General features: G+C 40.8%; 1 protein-coding gene across 1 annotated transcript in view; it reads left to right on the plus strand.

Annotated features, from left to right (window-relative positions):
* The first annotated feature begins 42 nt into the window (after positions 1 to 42).
* HP1BP3 (heterochromatin protein 1, binding protein 3) overlaps positions 43 to 16,157 on the plus strand; it is a 49,044-nt gene continuing 32,929 nt past the window's right edge. Inside the window, exons 1-6 of the mRNA XM_011934066.1 lie at positions 43 to 375; positions 6,479 to 6,674; positions 7,112 to 7,211; positions 10,225 to 10,378; positions 13,332 to 13,491; positions 15,785 to 15,928. Coding sequence (XP_011789456.1) covers positions 6,579 to 6,674; positions 7,112 to 7,211; positions 10,225 to 10,378; positions 13,332 to 13,491; positions 15,785 to 15,928 — 654 coding nt within the window. The 5' untranslated portion in view covers positions 43 to 375; positions 6,479 to 6,578. The remainder of the gene's footprint in view (positions 376 to 6,478; positions 6,675 to 7,111; positions 7,212 to 10,224; positions 10,379 to 13,331; positions 13,492 to 15,784; positions 15,929 to 16,157) is intronic.

Below are 16,157 nucleotides of genomic sequence, written 5' to 3' on the forward strand. Positions count from 1 at the left end.
GCCCCCCTCCCTTCCCCTCCCCTGCGACCGAGCCCCCTGCCCTTCTGGCGGACTCCTCCTTAGGGGCCCTCCGGCGCGCGCGCTCCCGCCCTTGTTTTGTTTGGACTTGGGGGAGGAGGGGGAGCTCTTCCCTGGCCGTGCGACCCTGCGTCCCAGCGCGCCTGCGTCGGCGTCCTCCGCCTGCCCCGATTGGCTGAGGGCTGCGCATGCTCCGAGGCCCGCCGCGGTCCGGCGCCCGCCCGAGCCCTCCCCTCACCCCACTCTCTCAGCGGTTTTCGGAGCCGGTTCGAAAGATGCCGGCGGCGGTGACTGGCTGCGGCGGGCCCGCCCCCCGGCTTCTCCGCCCCCGCCGCCGCCATTACGGAGCTCCCAGTGGTGAGTGTGCGGAGCGCTGAGGCTCGCGTTCCGCCGCTGCTTCCGTCGCCGGGGCAGGCGCCGCGGTGTCCCTGCTGAGCGTGAGCCCCGAACTGTCACCGCGCCGAGCCCCAGCCTCATCCGTCGGTGTCCGCGGTCCGAGCTTTCTCCGCCTCGCTGGCGGCCCGCGCTCTCCCCCGCCGTGCGCGTTCGCCGCTGTGGCCTGTAGCTGCCTCGCCTCGCCGCTTTGTCTCCGCTGCTCTTGCCGTCCTTCCCGCGGCCCTCTGCGGGCGGGGCTGTTGGCTGTCGCTTTGCTGCTCCGCGACGGCGGCCTTGAGTCTCGCTCCCCCGGTGGGAAACATAGAACTGGTTACTGGCCACCTTGGGCGGTGGGGTTTGAATGAGAGCAGTGCCTCGGTAGGTCGTCAGAAAGTTACAGTCGCCCATCTGAGCGTTTGTAAGAGATGGAGGCAGGAGTGGTGAGGTGAGAGCCCCGGATCTGAGGGTTGGTACTGAATTGACAGCTGTGATCGGGGACAGCCACTTAACCTGTTTGAGAAAGAATTCTCTCCCGTACGGAGACCGAACCGGGTGAACTGTGCTGCCGCCTCCGCTTGCACGTTCTCTGTGTTATTGCGCTTCCTGACTTTGCATTGCATCGAAAGTGAGAATCCAATTCGAAATAACGTCTAAAAATCGCCTGGGGCTTTTTGAGCACACTGTCTTGTCTTAGAGTGAAATTAGACGTGACTAGTTATTTTTGAAAGATGCTTTAATTTTGTTTAACCTGGCATAGGCAAAAAACTTACTAGCTTTTAAATTTTTCATTGCTCTTCTCAAAAGTTTAGTGTGATTTGTTTCAAAATAGAAGTAACATTTTGAAGTTTTCTGGGTTGGTTGGTTGGTTTTGGCTTTGTTTTTAAGCTTACTTGGAAGATGATAGGGCTGGAAGTTAGTGGAGAAAATATGCTGAACTCTCCATATCCAGATGAAAGTTTTAACTCTTTACCGAGTTAGATTGTGATTTTGTTGAGATAAGACACTGTAGTGTGCTTAGCATCTATGCCCGAGACAGACACCGAGTATATGCTTGCTTACATAATTTAAATTTGAAAATGAAAAACAAATGGTTTTTCAGCAATCAAATTACAGGTATTCTTTTTGTGACATGACTCGTTAGATCTGAGTATAACGAATGACTTTAGATTGGGAACAATGTGAGGTGTTCAGGGCATCACTAATAACATGTATTACATATGTTTTATGGTAAAATGTGAAATTATAGTACTTTCTCTAAAATGCATATTATCAAGGGTGTCAGTAAACTGAAATACGTTGTTAAACTCCTCGTTTTTCTGCCGCTTTCTCTTAATGTAGAGGAAATAAATTAAAACTGAAACTTGGGCTTTTTATTTCTACAATCCTTTTTTTTATTGCTTGCATTCAAATAATTTCAAGCCGGGCATGGTGGCTCACACCTGTAATCCTAACACTTTGGGAGGCCAAAGAGGAGGATCTCTTGAGTCCAGGAGTTAGAGACCAGCTTGGGCAACAGAGGGAGACCCTGTCTCTACAGAAAATAGGAAAACTGTCGGGTTGTCGTGGCGCATACCTGTAGTCCCAGCTACTCAGGTGGCTGAGGTGGGAGGAGATCGCTTGAGCCCAGGAGGTCGAGGCTACAGTCGATCCCTGGTCATGCCACTGCACTCCAGCCTGAGACCCTGTCTCAACCGATTTAATTTAAATATTTCCCTTGACAAAAAACAAATCTTTGTAGTTGTTCAAACACTAAACAAACTGATGCTCATAAGAGGACCATGTAAACCACAGGTAAACTCAGACTGTTTTTGGCACACATAAGAACCAAGATGAAAAACATGAATAGGTCGGACGCGGTGGCTCACGCCTGTAATCCCAGCACTTTGGGAGGCCGAGGCGGGCGGATCGCGAGGCCAGGAGATCGAGACCATGCTGGCTAACACGGTGAAACCCTGTCTCTACTAAAATTAGCCGGGCGTGGTGGCGGACCCGGACCCCTGTACTCCCAGCTACTCAGGAGGCTGAGGCAGGAGAATGGCGTGAACCGGGAGGTGGGGTTTGCAGTGAGCCAAGATCGCGCCACTGCACTCCAGCCTGGGCAACAGAGTGAGATTCCGTCTCAAAAAAAAAAAAAAAAAAACACAAATAAGTTTCATTTGTTCATCCTTTAGTTTAACAAATATTAATTGAGCATCTATTCTGTACCTGGTATGTTCTTAGGCATCAGGTATGCAGCAAGTGAATCAGATCAGATTCCTGCCAGGAACAAGTGTGGCAGCCTAAAAATCTGATCATTCAGAAGTGCAATAGTAAAAAAGTTTAGTTAATAGGTACACTGGGTCAAATGCGGTGGCTTACACCTGTAACCTCAACATGTTGAGAGGCCGAGGCAGGGGGATCGCTTGAGCCCAGGAGTTTGTGATCAGCCTGGGCAACATGGCAAAACCCTGTCCTTACAAAAAAGAAAAATTATCTAGGCATGGCGATGCATGCCTGTAGTCCCAGCTACTAGCGAGACTAAGCTGGGAGAATTGCTTGAGCCTGGGAGGTTGAGGCTGCAGTGAGCTGTGATACTGCAACCTGGACATCAGAGTGAGACCCTGTCTCAAAACAAACAAACAAAAAACATAGGTACAGTGATGTTAGCGGTGTAAATTAACCTTGCATATACTTAGCTCTGTAGTGAACAGTGATTTTATTAAATAGCCAATTAACCCAACTATTCTAAAGCAAGTACTACAGGTTGAAGCTTTGAAGTTATATGACTTTGACTTTTATTAAGGAAATGCAGAGCTGAGGCTAACATTTTTTTTTTTTTTTCTTTTTTTAGACGGAGTCTCACTCTGTCACCCAGGCTGGAGTGCAGTGGCATAATCTCAGCTCACTGCAACTTCCGCCTCCCCAGTTCAAGTGATTCTTCTGCCTCAGCCTCGCGTAGTAGCTGGGACTAACCCAATATTCTGAAGAAAGTACTACAGATTGAAGCTTCAAAGTTCTACAACTTTTACTTTTACTAAGGAAATGCGGAGATGAGGCTAACATTTCTATTTTGTTTTTGTTTTTTGAGATGGAGTGTTGCTCTGTCACCCAGTCTGGAGTGCAGTGGCATGATCTCAGCTCACTGCAACCTCCTCCAGGTTCAAGTGATTCTCCTCCCTCAGCCTCCGGAGTAGCTGGGAGTACAGGCGTGCGCCACTGCGACTGGCTAACTTTTGTATTTTTAGTAGAGATGGGGTTTCACCATGTTGGCCAGGCTGATTTCGAACTCCTGACCTCAGGTGACCCCTGTCTCAGCCTACCAAAGTGCTGGGATTACAGGCATGAGCCGCTGTTCCCGGCCCTAACGTCTCTTAATATTTATCCCAAATAACTGGGTTTTAAGTGTTCTTCAGACATAATGAATATAGTATTAAGTATTACATTCTTGAACTTGAGTACATACTTGAACCTCCGCCTCCCAGGTTCAAGTGATTCTTCTGCCTCAGCCTCCTGAGTAGCTGGGACTACAGGCGCACACCACCACACCTGGCTAATTTTTGTATTTTTAGTAGAGACGGGGTTTCACCATACTGGCCAGGCTGGTCTTGAACTCCTGACCTTGTGATCCATCAGCCTCGGCCTCCCAAAGTGCTGGGATTACAGGTGTAAGCCACCATGCCTGGCCCTTTTTTTTTTTTTTTTTTTTTTTTTTTTTTTTTTTTTTTTTTTTTTTTTTTTGAGATGGAGTCTTGCTCTGTCGCCCAGGCTGGAGTGCAGTGGCCAGATCTCAGCTCACTGCAAGCTCCGCCTCCCGGGTTTACGCCATTCTCTCGCCTCAGCCTCCCGAGTAGCTGGGACTACAGGCGCCCGCCACCTCGCCCGGCTAATTTTTTGTATTTTTTTTAGTAGAGACGGGGTTTCACGGTGTTAGCCAGGATGGTCTCGATCTCCTGACCTCGTGATCCACCCATCTCGGCCTCCCAAAGTGCTGGGATTACAGGCTTGAGCCACCGCGCCCGGCCGTGTTTTTTTTTAATAATAATAATAATTATTATTATTTTTGAGGCAGGCTCTGCTCTGTCAGCTAGGCTTGGAATGCAGTGGCTCGATCTCAGGTCACTGCATCCTAAACCTTCTGGGCTCAAGCAGTCCTCCCAATCTCAGCTTCCCAAGTAGCTGGGACTGTAGGCACATGACACCATTCCCATTTGTAATTTATTTTTTAGAGGCAAGGTCTGTATTGCCCAGGCTGGTCTTGAACTCCTGGGCTCTAGTGATCCTCCTACCTTAGCCTCCCAAAGTGCTGGGGTTACAGGTGTGAGCCACCACACCTGGCCTGTTTTTAAATTTTAATTTGTTTACTTTTGGTAAAGACGAAGTCTAATGTTGCCCAGGCTAGTTTTGAATTTCTAGCCTCAAGGGATCCTCCCACCTCTGCCTCCTAAAGTGCTGGAGTTGCAGGCATGAGCTACTGTGCCAAATGGGAAAATATTTTTTTAAAAGATTCCTATGAACGGATGCTGCTGAAGGTTGTTGACTTCACTGTAGCATTTTCAGCCTAGCTAGTGTTATCGTGGATTAAGAAAGATGAATTCATTAGCAATATAACTTTACTAAGGATAATCTGATTGTGATACTGTTTTATTTCCATATCATGTTTGCATGTAAAAATACCAGCAGATTTGCGTAAGGCTTTTTATGATTAAGAAAAATAGGCCGGGCGTGGTGACTCACTCTTGCAATCCCAGCACTTTGGGAGGCTGAGGTAGGCAGATCATCTGAGGTCAGGAGTTTGAGACCAGCCTGATCAACATGGTGAAACCCCATCTCTACTAAAAACACAAAATTAGCTGGGCATGGTGGCGCATGCCTGTAATCCCAGCTACTCAGGAAGGTGAGGCGGGAGAATCTCTTGAACCAAGGAGGCAGTGGTTGCAGTGAGCCAAGATTGTGCCACTGCACACCAGCCTGGGCAACAGAGCAAGACTCCGTCTCAAAAAAAGAAAAAAAAAAAGTTTATATTAATGGATATTCTAGTTCACTACGTATGAGTGTGTTACACTGCACTGAATTCTTTCAGCTGACTGAAAGATTTGCTTGCAGCTGACTGACAGTTGACAAGTCTGGTATTGCTCTTGGTGTTCCCATAAAGATATTTTCCCTATAAATGTGAATGCATCCTCTGTGTTTCAGTTTTCTGGATTTATCCTAGTTACTGTAGGTTGGGACTGTTACTTGCCAAGTTGAAAGCTCTTAAATTCTTAGACAAGGTTAGAGCTTAACGTAGAAGTTGAATGACTGTCATTCCCCCACTCATTGTTAATAGTTCATTAGCACAGAGATCTAAACACTTAAGTGGTCTTTTTTTAATAGAGGAATTCTTGTATAAAATGTCATTGAGTCTTAGATGAGATTTTTGGGGAAGAGGGGTTGTTAGTGATCAGGTAAACTTGGGTGACTGCATGGGTTTTTGATCTTTGAATATTTAATTATATTCTTCTGTACTAGTTTTCCTTACATTAAAAATATGACAGTCTTAGAAGCATACGTTTATTCTCCTAGGTGATGGTCTAAATTTGCTTCTATGGGTCTGGAAGTTATTAGAATGTCGGGTTATTCAGCAGTATTTTTGCCCTTGTGTTTTCCCTTAATAGAGAAAAAAAAAGTACTTTTCTAATAGAGATAGAGTTTAAAATTACAGTTAATTTTCCTACCCTTTCGAGAACAGTGACAACAAAAGCCTTCTCTTTGTAAACTGATCTTTGACTAACATTTGACTGACTGCTCCTCAGTCTCTCTATTCTGTCCTCCTCAGTTCCTGATGGTGGCAGGAGGGGATGGGGCTAGGTTCCTTACGAGCTGCCTTGCCCTTGTCTTTGTTCATGCGGAAGGTGCAACAGCTGCTGTGGCTTATGCATTCGTCTTAGTTGCTGCTTTATGTAGTCTATATTTTAGTAGTTTTATCTTTCTGAGTAACCAAATCATCTGTCACTTAACTATACATTTTATAGTTATATTTTTTCCCTTTGGATGTGTATTAAATTTAGAAGTTTTAGTTTAGTTTTGTTTCTGTTAATCTTCACACCAGGTCTTTTCTGTGCTTTAGGTTGATTCTTCACCACACTGAAACCATTAGGAAAAATCCTTGTGGTTAACAGCAGAGGCTTCAGAGTGTAACCTGTACTCGGGCCTAGAAATTATTTAAAATGGCGACTGATACGTCTCAAGGTGAACTCGTCCATCCTAAGGCACTCCCACTTATAGTAGGAGCTCAGCTGATCCACGCGGACAAGTTAGGTGAGGTAGGGGCTGACACATTCTTGAAGCTCACTCTTGGATCAATCCCTGACTTCAGGCCCTGCTGGGTCCTCCTTCTTGGTACATGCTCCTTCCCTTACTTTGGGGAGTCTAGGTTGTGAATTTGAAACAAAATCAGATTCTTTTCATCTTCCCTTTCCCCTCAAATTCCTGAGAAAAGCTCCAACCTTCTAAATTTATAGCAAATCAACTATAATTATGTGTTTCCATTTGAAATTCAAGCTAAAATAACATACTTTAAAAAGTGTATCTTAAAAATCATATTTCACTTCAAAAAACTTGTTAAAAGTAATTTGCATCAGATCCTGGAGTCGACTTGAAGAATTCTCCTACATCTTCTGACACCCAGTTAGGTCCTTTGAGAAAGAGATAAAACAGAATGTTTTAATGCTTGTTTGATTATGGCCATCTCTTTTCTTAGAAGGTAGAAGATAGCACCATGCCGATTCGTCGAACTGTGAATTCTACCCGGGAAACTCCTCCCAAAAGCAAGCTTGCTGAAGGGGAGGAAGAAAAACCAGGTAAAGTAAAATGGTGACACAACCTAAAACATCAAAAGTTATACTGCAATTTGAAGTGTCCCATAAATTCCTTTGAACTTAATAATTCTTTTTTTTGTGGCTAAGTGTTTTGGGGAAACATTTAGAGAGAGAATCAGTAGCTATTGGTAAGTCATTGTCAGACCATGAGGGCAAAGTAAGATTTCATCTTCTCTGTAAAGATTTTTGGAAGGTGAAAATGATATGTTGGAATTAAAAACAGAAAAATGGTTGGGGATGACAGGAATGGCCAAAGAGTAGCATTCTGGACATAAAGTGTCATGGGGATGAATGCAGTGTGGGAGAATGGAAAACGTGGGCCTTTAGGGTAGATGTGGAAAGTTCATCCAGAAATCATCTGGAGGCCTTAAGAGAAGCAAATGGTGATCTGTTGATCTGTAACAGGTATCTCTAGAGAAAAGATTGGCCATTCAGTGGTGGGAGCATAACAAATGGAAAGAAACATAGACCCATCAATATGGAGTACTGGTGCTCCTTTATGGCATCTGTAACCATCTCTTCTCCTTTTCCCGTCTTTATTTTTCTTCTCATGATCTTTTTGGTTTTTTTTCCTTTTCCCTTTTTTCTTTTCTCTCTTGCCTTTTATCTCAAGTTTTTCAGGGATGAGCACACTGTGCTGCCTCTGTTGTGGCTGTTAGAATCAATTATTTGCTGACTAGCATGTATTAGGAATAGAGGGCCGGGCACAGTGGCTCACGCCTGTAATCCCAGCACTTTGGGGAGGCCAAGGTGGGTAGATCACCTGAGGTCAGGAGTTCGAGACCAGCCTGGCCATCATGGTGAAACCCCGTCTCTACTAAAATTACAAACATTATCTGGGCATGGTGGTGCATGCCTGTAACCTCTGCTACTCAGGAGGCTGAGGCACAAGAATTGCTTAAGCCCAGGAGGCAGAGATTGCAGTGAGCTGAGATCACGCCATTGTATTCCAGCCTGGGCAACGGGGGAAACTGTCTCCAAAAAAAAAAAAAAAGAATAGAAAATACGTGCATCCTTGTTTCCTGTATCCTGTGGTGCATCAGGACAGACATCAATAATGAGTCAATATACTCTTTTTCTCTGACTAAGCCTGGATTTTTTTCTCTGAATCCTTTGATGAATGCTATAAGCAATTTGGGCACCCTAGCCTAAGGCAGTTAAGAAACATGAGAATCCGAATATTTGAAAAAGTAAATGAGTGCTGGTAAGGTGAAGATAGGTTATCTTGTCCAGCACTGGGATAAGCCACTTGGTGGTCCATCTTAATCCATGTTTAACAGGCAGCTGAAGCCACTAAATCACTAATGACATCAGTTTTCAGAATACGTGCCAGAGGGTTCAGATGTAAAGTATTAGAAAAGTCAACCAAGAGTTTATGAAGACACAGTGTCACTTCACAAGTTGTATGTTTGTTTAATCTTCTCTCTATCCCATTTTGTACATAGTATTTTGTACATAGAAATTAGACTTCACTCATTTTAAATTTTATAAACTCTACATTTTACCCAGAAACAGACAGTTCAGTGAGTTGGAAACAGTCTTATACAAACTACATATTCAATATCGGTTGAGTGACTGAACTTTATTAAGCCATAACTCTTGAGCAGTTACTCTTGAGAAGAGAAAATAATGTAAAATTAAATTTATAAGTCTTATTACAGTAAAACCCGTGAATGATTCTTAGCTTTTCATCTTTTTTAGAATAAGACAAAGTATAAATAAACATGACTAACTAATAGTAAATTCTTGCCCATGCAGCCATTTAGGTCAAGTTGTTGGCGTGAGGGGCAGTAAAAGATATATCATGATGAAAAATACATTTTATTTTGAAAAACCTAAATGCAGTTACTGTCTTTATCCCCAGATACCATTGTTATAGTGAAGTTCTATCCATGATACTTTGTGATCCTAAGCATATGGAAAACAATTTTAGAAGCAGAGAAGGCCAAAGGAAGATGGAAATCACTCGCTTAGTATAAGTGTTAGAATTGTACTTATGCGATTTGGTTTTAAGAAAGAAGTGGCATTTTAAAATTCTCTTTATGTGAAGGCCACAAAGAAGTCCTTGTCATTATTGCAATAAGTAGTTCACATAATTTAAATGATCAAATTCTTCAAGCATATACTTTGGTTTGAAGTATATGCTTGCCACTGGAGTCCTCTTTTTTTTTTTTTTGAGACGGAGTCTTGCTCTGTCACCCAGGCTGGAGTGCAGTGGCGCGATCTTGGCTCACTGCAAGCTCCGCCTCCCGGGTTCATGCCATTCTCTTGCCTCAGCCTCCCGAGTAGCTGGGACTACAGGCATCCGCCACAGCGCCCAGCTAATTTTTTGTATTTTTAGTAGAGATGGGGTTTCACCGTGGTCTCAATCTCCTGACCTTGTGATCCGCCCACCTTGGCCTCCCTGGAATCCTTTTCCTTGTGTGTGTGTGTGTGTCATTTTTTTTTGTTTGTTTTTTGTTGTTTTTGGAGTTCTCTGAAGTCCCTGCATAACCAGTGCCTGGGGTTCTGTGTTTTATAGTAGCTGCTCAGAGACATGCTGTGAAGGAAAGGCACAAATAACAGCAGACCTCCATGTTCCTCTCTCATATTTCTACTGTTGCTTCAGTCATCCTCTTGAAGAATACTTGAGTTTTTTATTACTTACTCTCTGAGGTTTGACTGTTGAATTATAAAATGGCTAATTTCTTAATTATAAGTTTCATGAATATTGCAAAGTAGAATAATTAAATGATTTGGGATGAAATGAGTTTTCCTTTCTATGTAATTTCCTGGTCTATCTATTTTTCTAATAATAGATAACCACCTGACCAGGCAACTTGAGTGACATAAAGAATGTGGGAAAACTACATTAGTGGTCATTTGTTTTCATTCTAGAATTCATTTGTTAATTGGAGACTTCGGCTGGTCTGTTTAATAAGATAAACTTTTACCCTTTTATTGACTCAGATTGGAATACATCTGCTTACGCAATTCTGCTCACCTGATTTTTTAGAACCAGACATAAGTTCAGAGGAATCTGTCTCCACTGTAGAAGAACAAGAGAATGAAACTCCACCTGCTACTTCGAGTGAGGCAGAGCAGCCAAAGGGGGAACCTGAGAATGAAGAGAAAGAAGAAAATAAGTCTTCTGAGGAAACCAAAAAGGAGTAAGGAGTTATGTCTTCTTGCTATTTGTATTTGAAGAATGTGTAAAAGGACTTTAGATCAGATTGTTTTAAAGTGTTATAACATTGGCTTATGCTAGGTATTTGCTATTTGGATTTAATTTTTAGAATTACCGTTTGAAATAGGTTTATTATATAGTTGTATGACCTGTTAGAGTATGCTGTAGTTAGCAGAACACAATGGTTTGAATGATCCAAAAGTCTTTGTCATTGACTTTGGAATATGTTTTTGAGCTTGTAATTTATTGTGGGAGTATCTGATATTTTAAGCATTGGCAAGACTTCAATAAGAAATGAAACATAATTATAAAAATCTGACCTAGAAGACACTTAGACACTTCACTATTTTATTCCTACCTCTGTGCCAGGAGTGGGTTGCTTTTGTGTGCTTATGTTAGAAGGCATTAGTCTGTATCAAGCCATTGGTAGTGTGACCTAAAAGTCTATATATGTTTGAAGAAGTATTCAGTTGGAGAATTGACTTTGAGAATCTGAAAGTAAAATTTGCTGTTGATATGTGTCTATATAAGGTGATGGCAGTTACTTTTTAATTTTTAATTTTTTTTTTTTTTGCAGGAGAGCTGGTAGTATTCATTCTACTCTTTTCATAATTGGTCAGTTAGAAATTACTTTTAAATAGAGTCATGCATTGCTTAACAATGAGTATGCATTCTGAGACATGCATCTTTAGGCGATTTCATCATCGTGCCAACATCATAAAGCGTACTTACACAAACCTACAAGGTACAGCCTACTATGTAACTAGGCTTTATGGGATAGTCTGTTGCTCCTAGGCTGCAAACCTGTACAGCATGCTACTGTACTAAATACTGTAGGCAGTTATAACACAGTGGTAAGTATTTGTGTATTTAAACATAGAAAAGGTACAGTAAAAATATGATATAAAAGATAAAAAAATGGTATACCTTTGTAGGACACCTGCCATGAATTGACCTTAAAAGATTGGAAGTTGTTTGGGTGAGTGAGTGTAAGTGAATGCAAAGGCCTAGGACATTACTGTGTGCAACTGTAGACTCTGTAAACACTGTATGCTTAGGCTACACTAAATTTATAAGCTTTTTTCTATTTTTAAAAGTTTTTATTTTTTAAAACTTTACTAAAAACAAAGACAAAAGCCAGACGCAGTGGTGTACACCTGTAGCCTTAGCTACCTTAGCTACTTAGGAAGCTGAGGTGGGGGCATTGCTTGAGTCCTGAAATTTGAGTCTAGCTTGGGCAACATTGGGAGACCTCATATCTATAAAAAAAAACAAAACTAAGACACACACACACCCCTTAACCTAGGCCTGCACAGGGTCAGGGTCATCAATATCCCTGTCTTCCACCTCCAGATCTTCCACTGAAAGGCTTTCAGGGGCAGCAACACACGTGGAGCTGTCATTTCCTATGATAACAATGCTGTCTTTTGGAATACCTTCTGAAGGACCTGCTTGAGGCTGTTTTACAGTTAACTTTTTTTTTAAGGTAGAAAGCATATATACTCTAATGATAAAAAGTATAGTATACTAAACACATAAACTAGTAACATAGCTGTTTATTATCAAGTATTATGTATAATTGTAATGTGCTTTTTTTTCTGGGGGGGAGACAGAGTCTCGCTCTGTCACCCAGGCTAGAGTGCAGTGGCGCAATCTCGGCTCATTGCAACCTCCACCTCCCAGGTTCACACGATTCTCCTGCCTCAACCTCCCGAGTGGCTGGGACCACAGGCATGTGCCACCATACCCAGCTAATTTTAGTATTTTTAGGAGAGACAGAGGTTTCACCATGTTGGCCAGAATGGTCTCGATCTCTTGACCTTGTGATCTGCCCACCTTGGCCTCCCAAAGTGCTGGGATTACAGGCATGAGCCAGTGTGCTGTATTTTTATATGACTGGCAGCACAGTAGGTTTGTTTACACCAGTGTCTCCACAAACAAGTGAGTAACTTGTTGCGCTGTTATAGGCAGCGCAATAGGAGGTTTTCAGTTCCATTATAATCTTATGGGACGACCATCATATATGTGGTCTGTTGACCAAAATATTGTTATGCAGCACATGACCATGAAAGAATAACTTAGTAATAACTCTACCCTCTAGCTGTAATATTCAGGGTATTCTTTTATCTGAGTTTCATAAGTATAGCTAAGGTCTGTGGAATTTATAGCGACTATCGTGTGTGTGTGTGTGTGTGTGTGTGTGTGTGTGTGTTTAATAGAGATGGTATCTCACTATGTTGGCTAGGTTGGACTTGAATTCCTGGCCTCAAGCAGTCCTCCAACCTTAGCCTCCCAAATTGCTGGGATTACAGGCATGAGCCACTGCACCCAGCCTATCCTCTGTTGTTAAATATTCTAATGCATCTATTAGGTGCACAGAGCACTATTACATACTCAGAATAAAATTTATATAATTCTTTAAATCTTACAAAATTGCTTTGATAAACATACTCTTATAATTCTTGCAACACCTTGGGAAGTAGTTGATTTTATATTACTGTTTCATAGCTGAGGAGAAAGACTCACATCATATACTGAGATCATATAGCTAGCTAGTAAATGTTTGAGTGAAAATGCAGACAAAGGTTTTCTGACTTAAGAGCTTGAGTTTTTTCCACTATACCATATTGCATCTGTTGTAGTTGCTAACTAATATGCATTTGAAAATTCTCTTTTCTCTTATGTACTGAGCCAGTGCTAATTTATGTGACTCCTCTCTTCTGCACCTAAGAGAAAAATACCTTTTTAATTCATTTATGGTACCCAGTTTTTAGAGAAAGACTTGTTTGTAAAATTTTGCTTATGGTACATATCACCTTAGCCTGTGAATAAATTAAAGCATTAATTTTTATCCCTCCCTGGTCTTTTCCTCCTTCTGACTTTATACGTCTTTCTAGAGAGTTTATTTTCTATAATAACAATTCTTTGTTTTAAAGTGAGAAAGATCAGTCTAAAGAAAAGGAGAAGAAAGTGAAAAAAACAATTCCTTCCTGGGCTACCCTTTCTGCCAGCCAGCTAGCCAGGGCCCAGAAACAAACACCGATGGCTTCTTCCCCACGTCCCAAGATGGATGCAATCTTAACTGAGGCCATTAAGGCAAGTTTTTATTTCAAGCAATTCATCCTAGATTTATTATGTTCATTTTTTTCTTATTTGAAAATGGCATATTTCTGTCTAGACATAACTATTGCTCTGCTTCCTAAAAGAGTTTTAAAGAGAGGAAAGTCATTATGAATTCATGTTTTTCTAATATAATCACGTTTGGTGAACACTTAATTTTTTTTTTAAATATACATTTGCTATAGCAAATGTTTTTAACTTTAGAATTTTTAAATTCAGTTTATCGATTAAGTACAGTTTTTATTTGAAGGCTGAAAATGTTAATTCATTGAACAAACATTTAAGGACTTCCTTCCCTCTGTTGGGCGCCCCTGCTAGTGGCATAAAATTCACTAAGGCTAGCAGAGTCCTTGCCCTTATTCATCTAATTGTGACTCAGTAACAAAAATATTGAGAATTTTTGTTTAAAAAATATCTCTAGGTTCATTTGTAAAGCTAAGTGTCTGATCTTGGTAGTGGGTATCTTTCACACTTGAACCCTGTTGTAAACACTGCTTTATCACCTAGACATTCCAAAATGCTTACAAAAAATTACCGTCTTTACATAGATTCATGATTTGCTATAATCCATTGACTTTCGTTAGATGTGGTTTTTCTATTTTTTTAAAGGTTATCTTCTAATCTGACATTGCCTTTATTGTATAAGTCTTTTCATTTAATTTTGCCTTGTTTAGTTAATATGATCAGATGATAAGAGGAGTTCAAACAGACCCATCTTTCAGGGACCCTGTTGTTAGGATCTGAGGCAGGATTGGGGAGACAGGGATACAGATGATTTTAACCAGAAAAGGGGGGATGTGTATAAAAAGGAGCAGCCTGGTTGTCATTCTTAGAATGCGAGAAGATAGCACTAACATATAAACTGGAAAACGGGTTTGCCTTCAGACTTGTCCCTTTACTCCTTCAAGACTTCTTATGCTCTCACCTCATTAAGAAAACTTTACTGGTCTAGATCACCTCACTGTAGTGAAATCTCTGTTCTTTGTATAGCCTTTCTTCAAGGATTTCACTTGATGACCACTCAGCCTGGGTTTGAAGGAGCAGCATGATAGTGAGGATGGAAAAAGGACTAAAACTTGAAAATAGTGAAATAAAAAATTAAAACGATATCAATTTGGCTTAAAGAATGGTTTGAATATAATTGTGCATATTTATGCAGCTGATTGATTTTATATAGATAATGTGTATTCCATGCCATATGACAAATTATTGCAGACCATGGATACCATTTTCTGTATCACACAGGAAATATGGTATCTACTGCCATCTCACTGTCAGATTGGTGGAGCAAAAGATTATTTGTTTCAGCATTAGTGTTCTTTTCTGCTTGATTTTATTTGCTTTGTGTTTTCTTGTAAGATCAGGAGTAAACCTCAGTAGGTCATTAATAGTTCGGAGACATAGACTTGAATTACATGACTCATATTAATACAGCTTGTTTCGTGTTGTACAATCTTTTCTGGACCATCTACTTGTGAGTTATTTTTCTTTGTTGTCAAAATGTATAAAAACATTCAATGAAGTTCTTATTCAGTGAGAATGAATAAGTGCTACATTCATTTGATAGACACCATGGCAGTACAAAATTGATGGACTGGCCCATTAGATAAATGACAGATGCTACTCTTGTGTGCTTCAAAATTTAAAGCATTTGATTTCAAGTCAGTGACCAGTTGGAAAACAAAACTTTAAGCATTTGAAAAAAACATTAAATTCAAATAGAACACCTTCAGTATTATCCAAAATTCTCCTTCAGGACTTTGCCATGTGTAAACCCAGTTTTATGCCATTTGTTTAGATTATCTTTGATTCTTCTCTCTGCTGACATTCATACAGAGCCTTCAGGAAAATGTCCTGGCATGCTCATTCCTTAAGCTCATGCCTTAAAATGGGCCAGATCTGTGATCCTGTAAGTGATAGGTTTGTTCTGCTTTTCTCATTTTGATGCCAAAGATCCATCTTCTAAATATAGAATGGAATTAAAATGGAAAGAGGTTCTTCATTATACATAGAATGTTGTTCATGTTCAGTATGGTCTTTTAGGCTGTTTTGAACAATTTAAAATTGTAGTAGAAATATTTAGTAATTCTGTTATTTCTCTGCAGCCATTATGAACTGAAGTCTTCTGAAGTTCATTCTTCCCTACCATTTTTGTCATCCATTATCAAGTTCACTACCAAAATAATTTATTTTGAAAATATATGTCAGGCTCTGTATCTAATAAAAAAACAACTGGTTTAATATATATGGTTTGATAAATCTTTTCTAGGCATGCTTCCAGAAGAGTGGTGCATCAGTGGTTGCTATTCGAAAATACATCATCCATAAGTATCCTTCTCTGGAGCTGGAGAGAAGGGGTTATCTCCTTAAACAAGCACTGAAAAGAGAATTAAATAGAGGCGTCATCAAACAGGTATTACACAATTGTTAGTAGTAAGATCATTTCACTGTGTATTAGCTTTAAGTCTACAGTTAGTAGCATTTAGGCTCTTTGTGTCTTTTTTGTTAAAAAATAAGTTGCATAATGATGAAATTCCTTAAGTTTAACCTAGTTGAATTATCTGAGGCTAGGTTTCGAAAACATTGGTGCCATTTAAACTTTTTTCTAGTTTGCTTTGTTCTTTTTTTTTTTTTTTTTTTTT

Source organism: Colobus angolensis, unplaced genomic scaffold (genome assembly GCF_000951035.1).
Source record: "Colobus angolensis palliatus isolate OR3802 unplaced genomic scaffold, Cang.pa_1.0 Scaffold130, whole genome shotgun sequence".
Lineage (NCBI taxonomy): Eukaryota > Metazoa > Chordata > Mammalia > Primates > Cercopithecidae > Colobus > Colobus angolensis.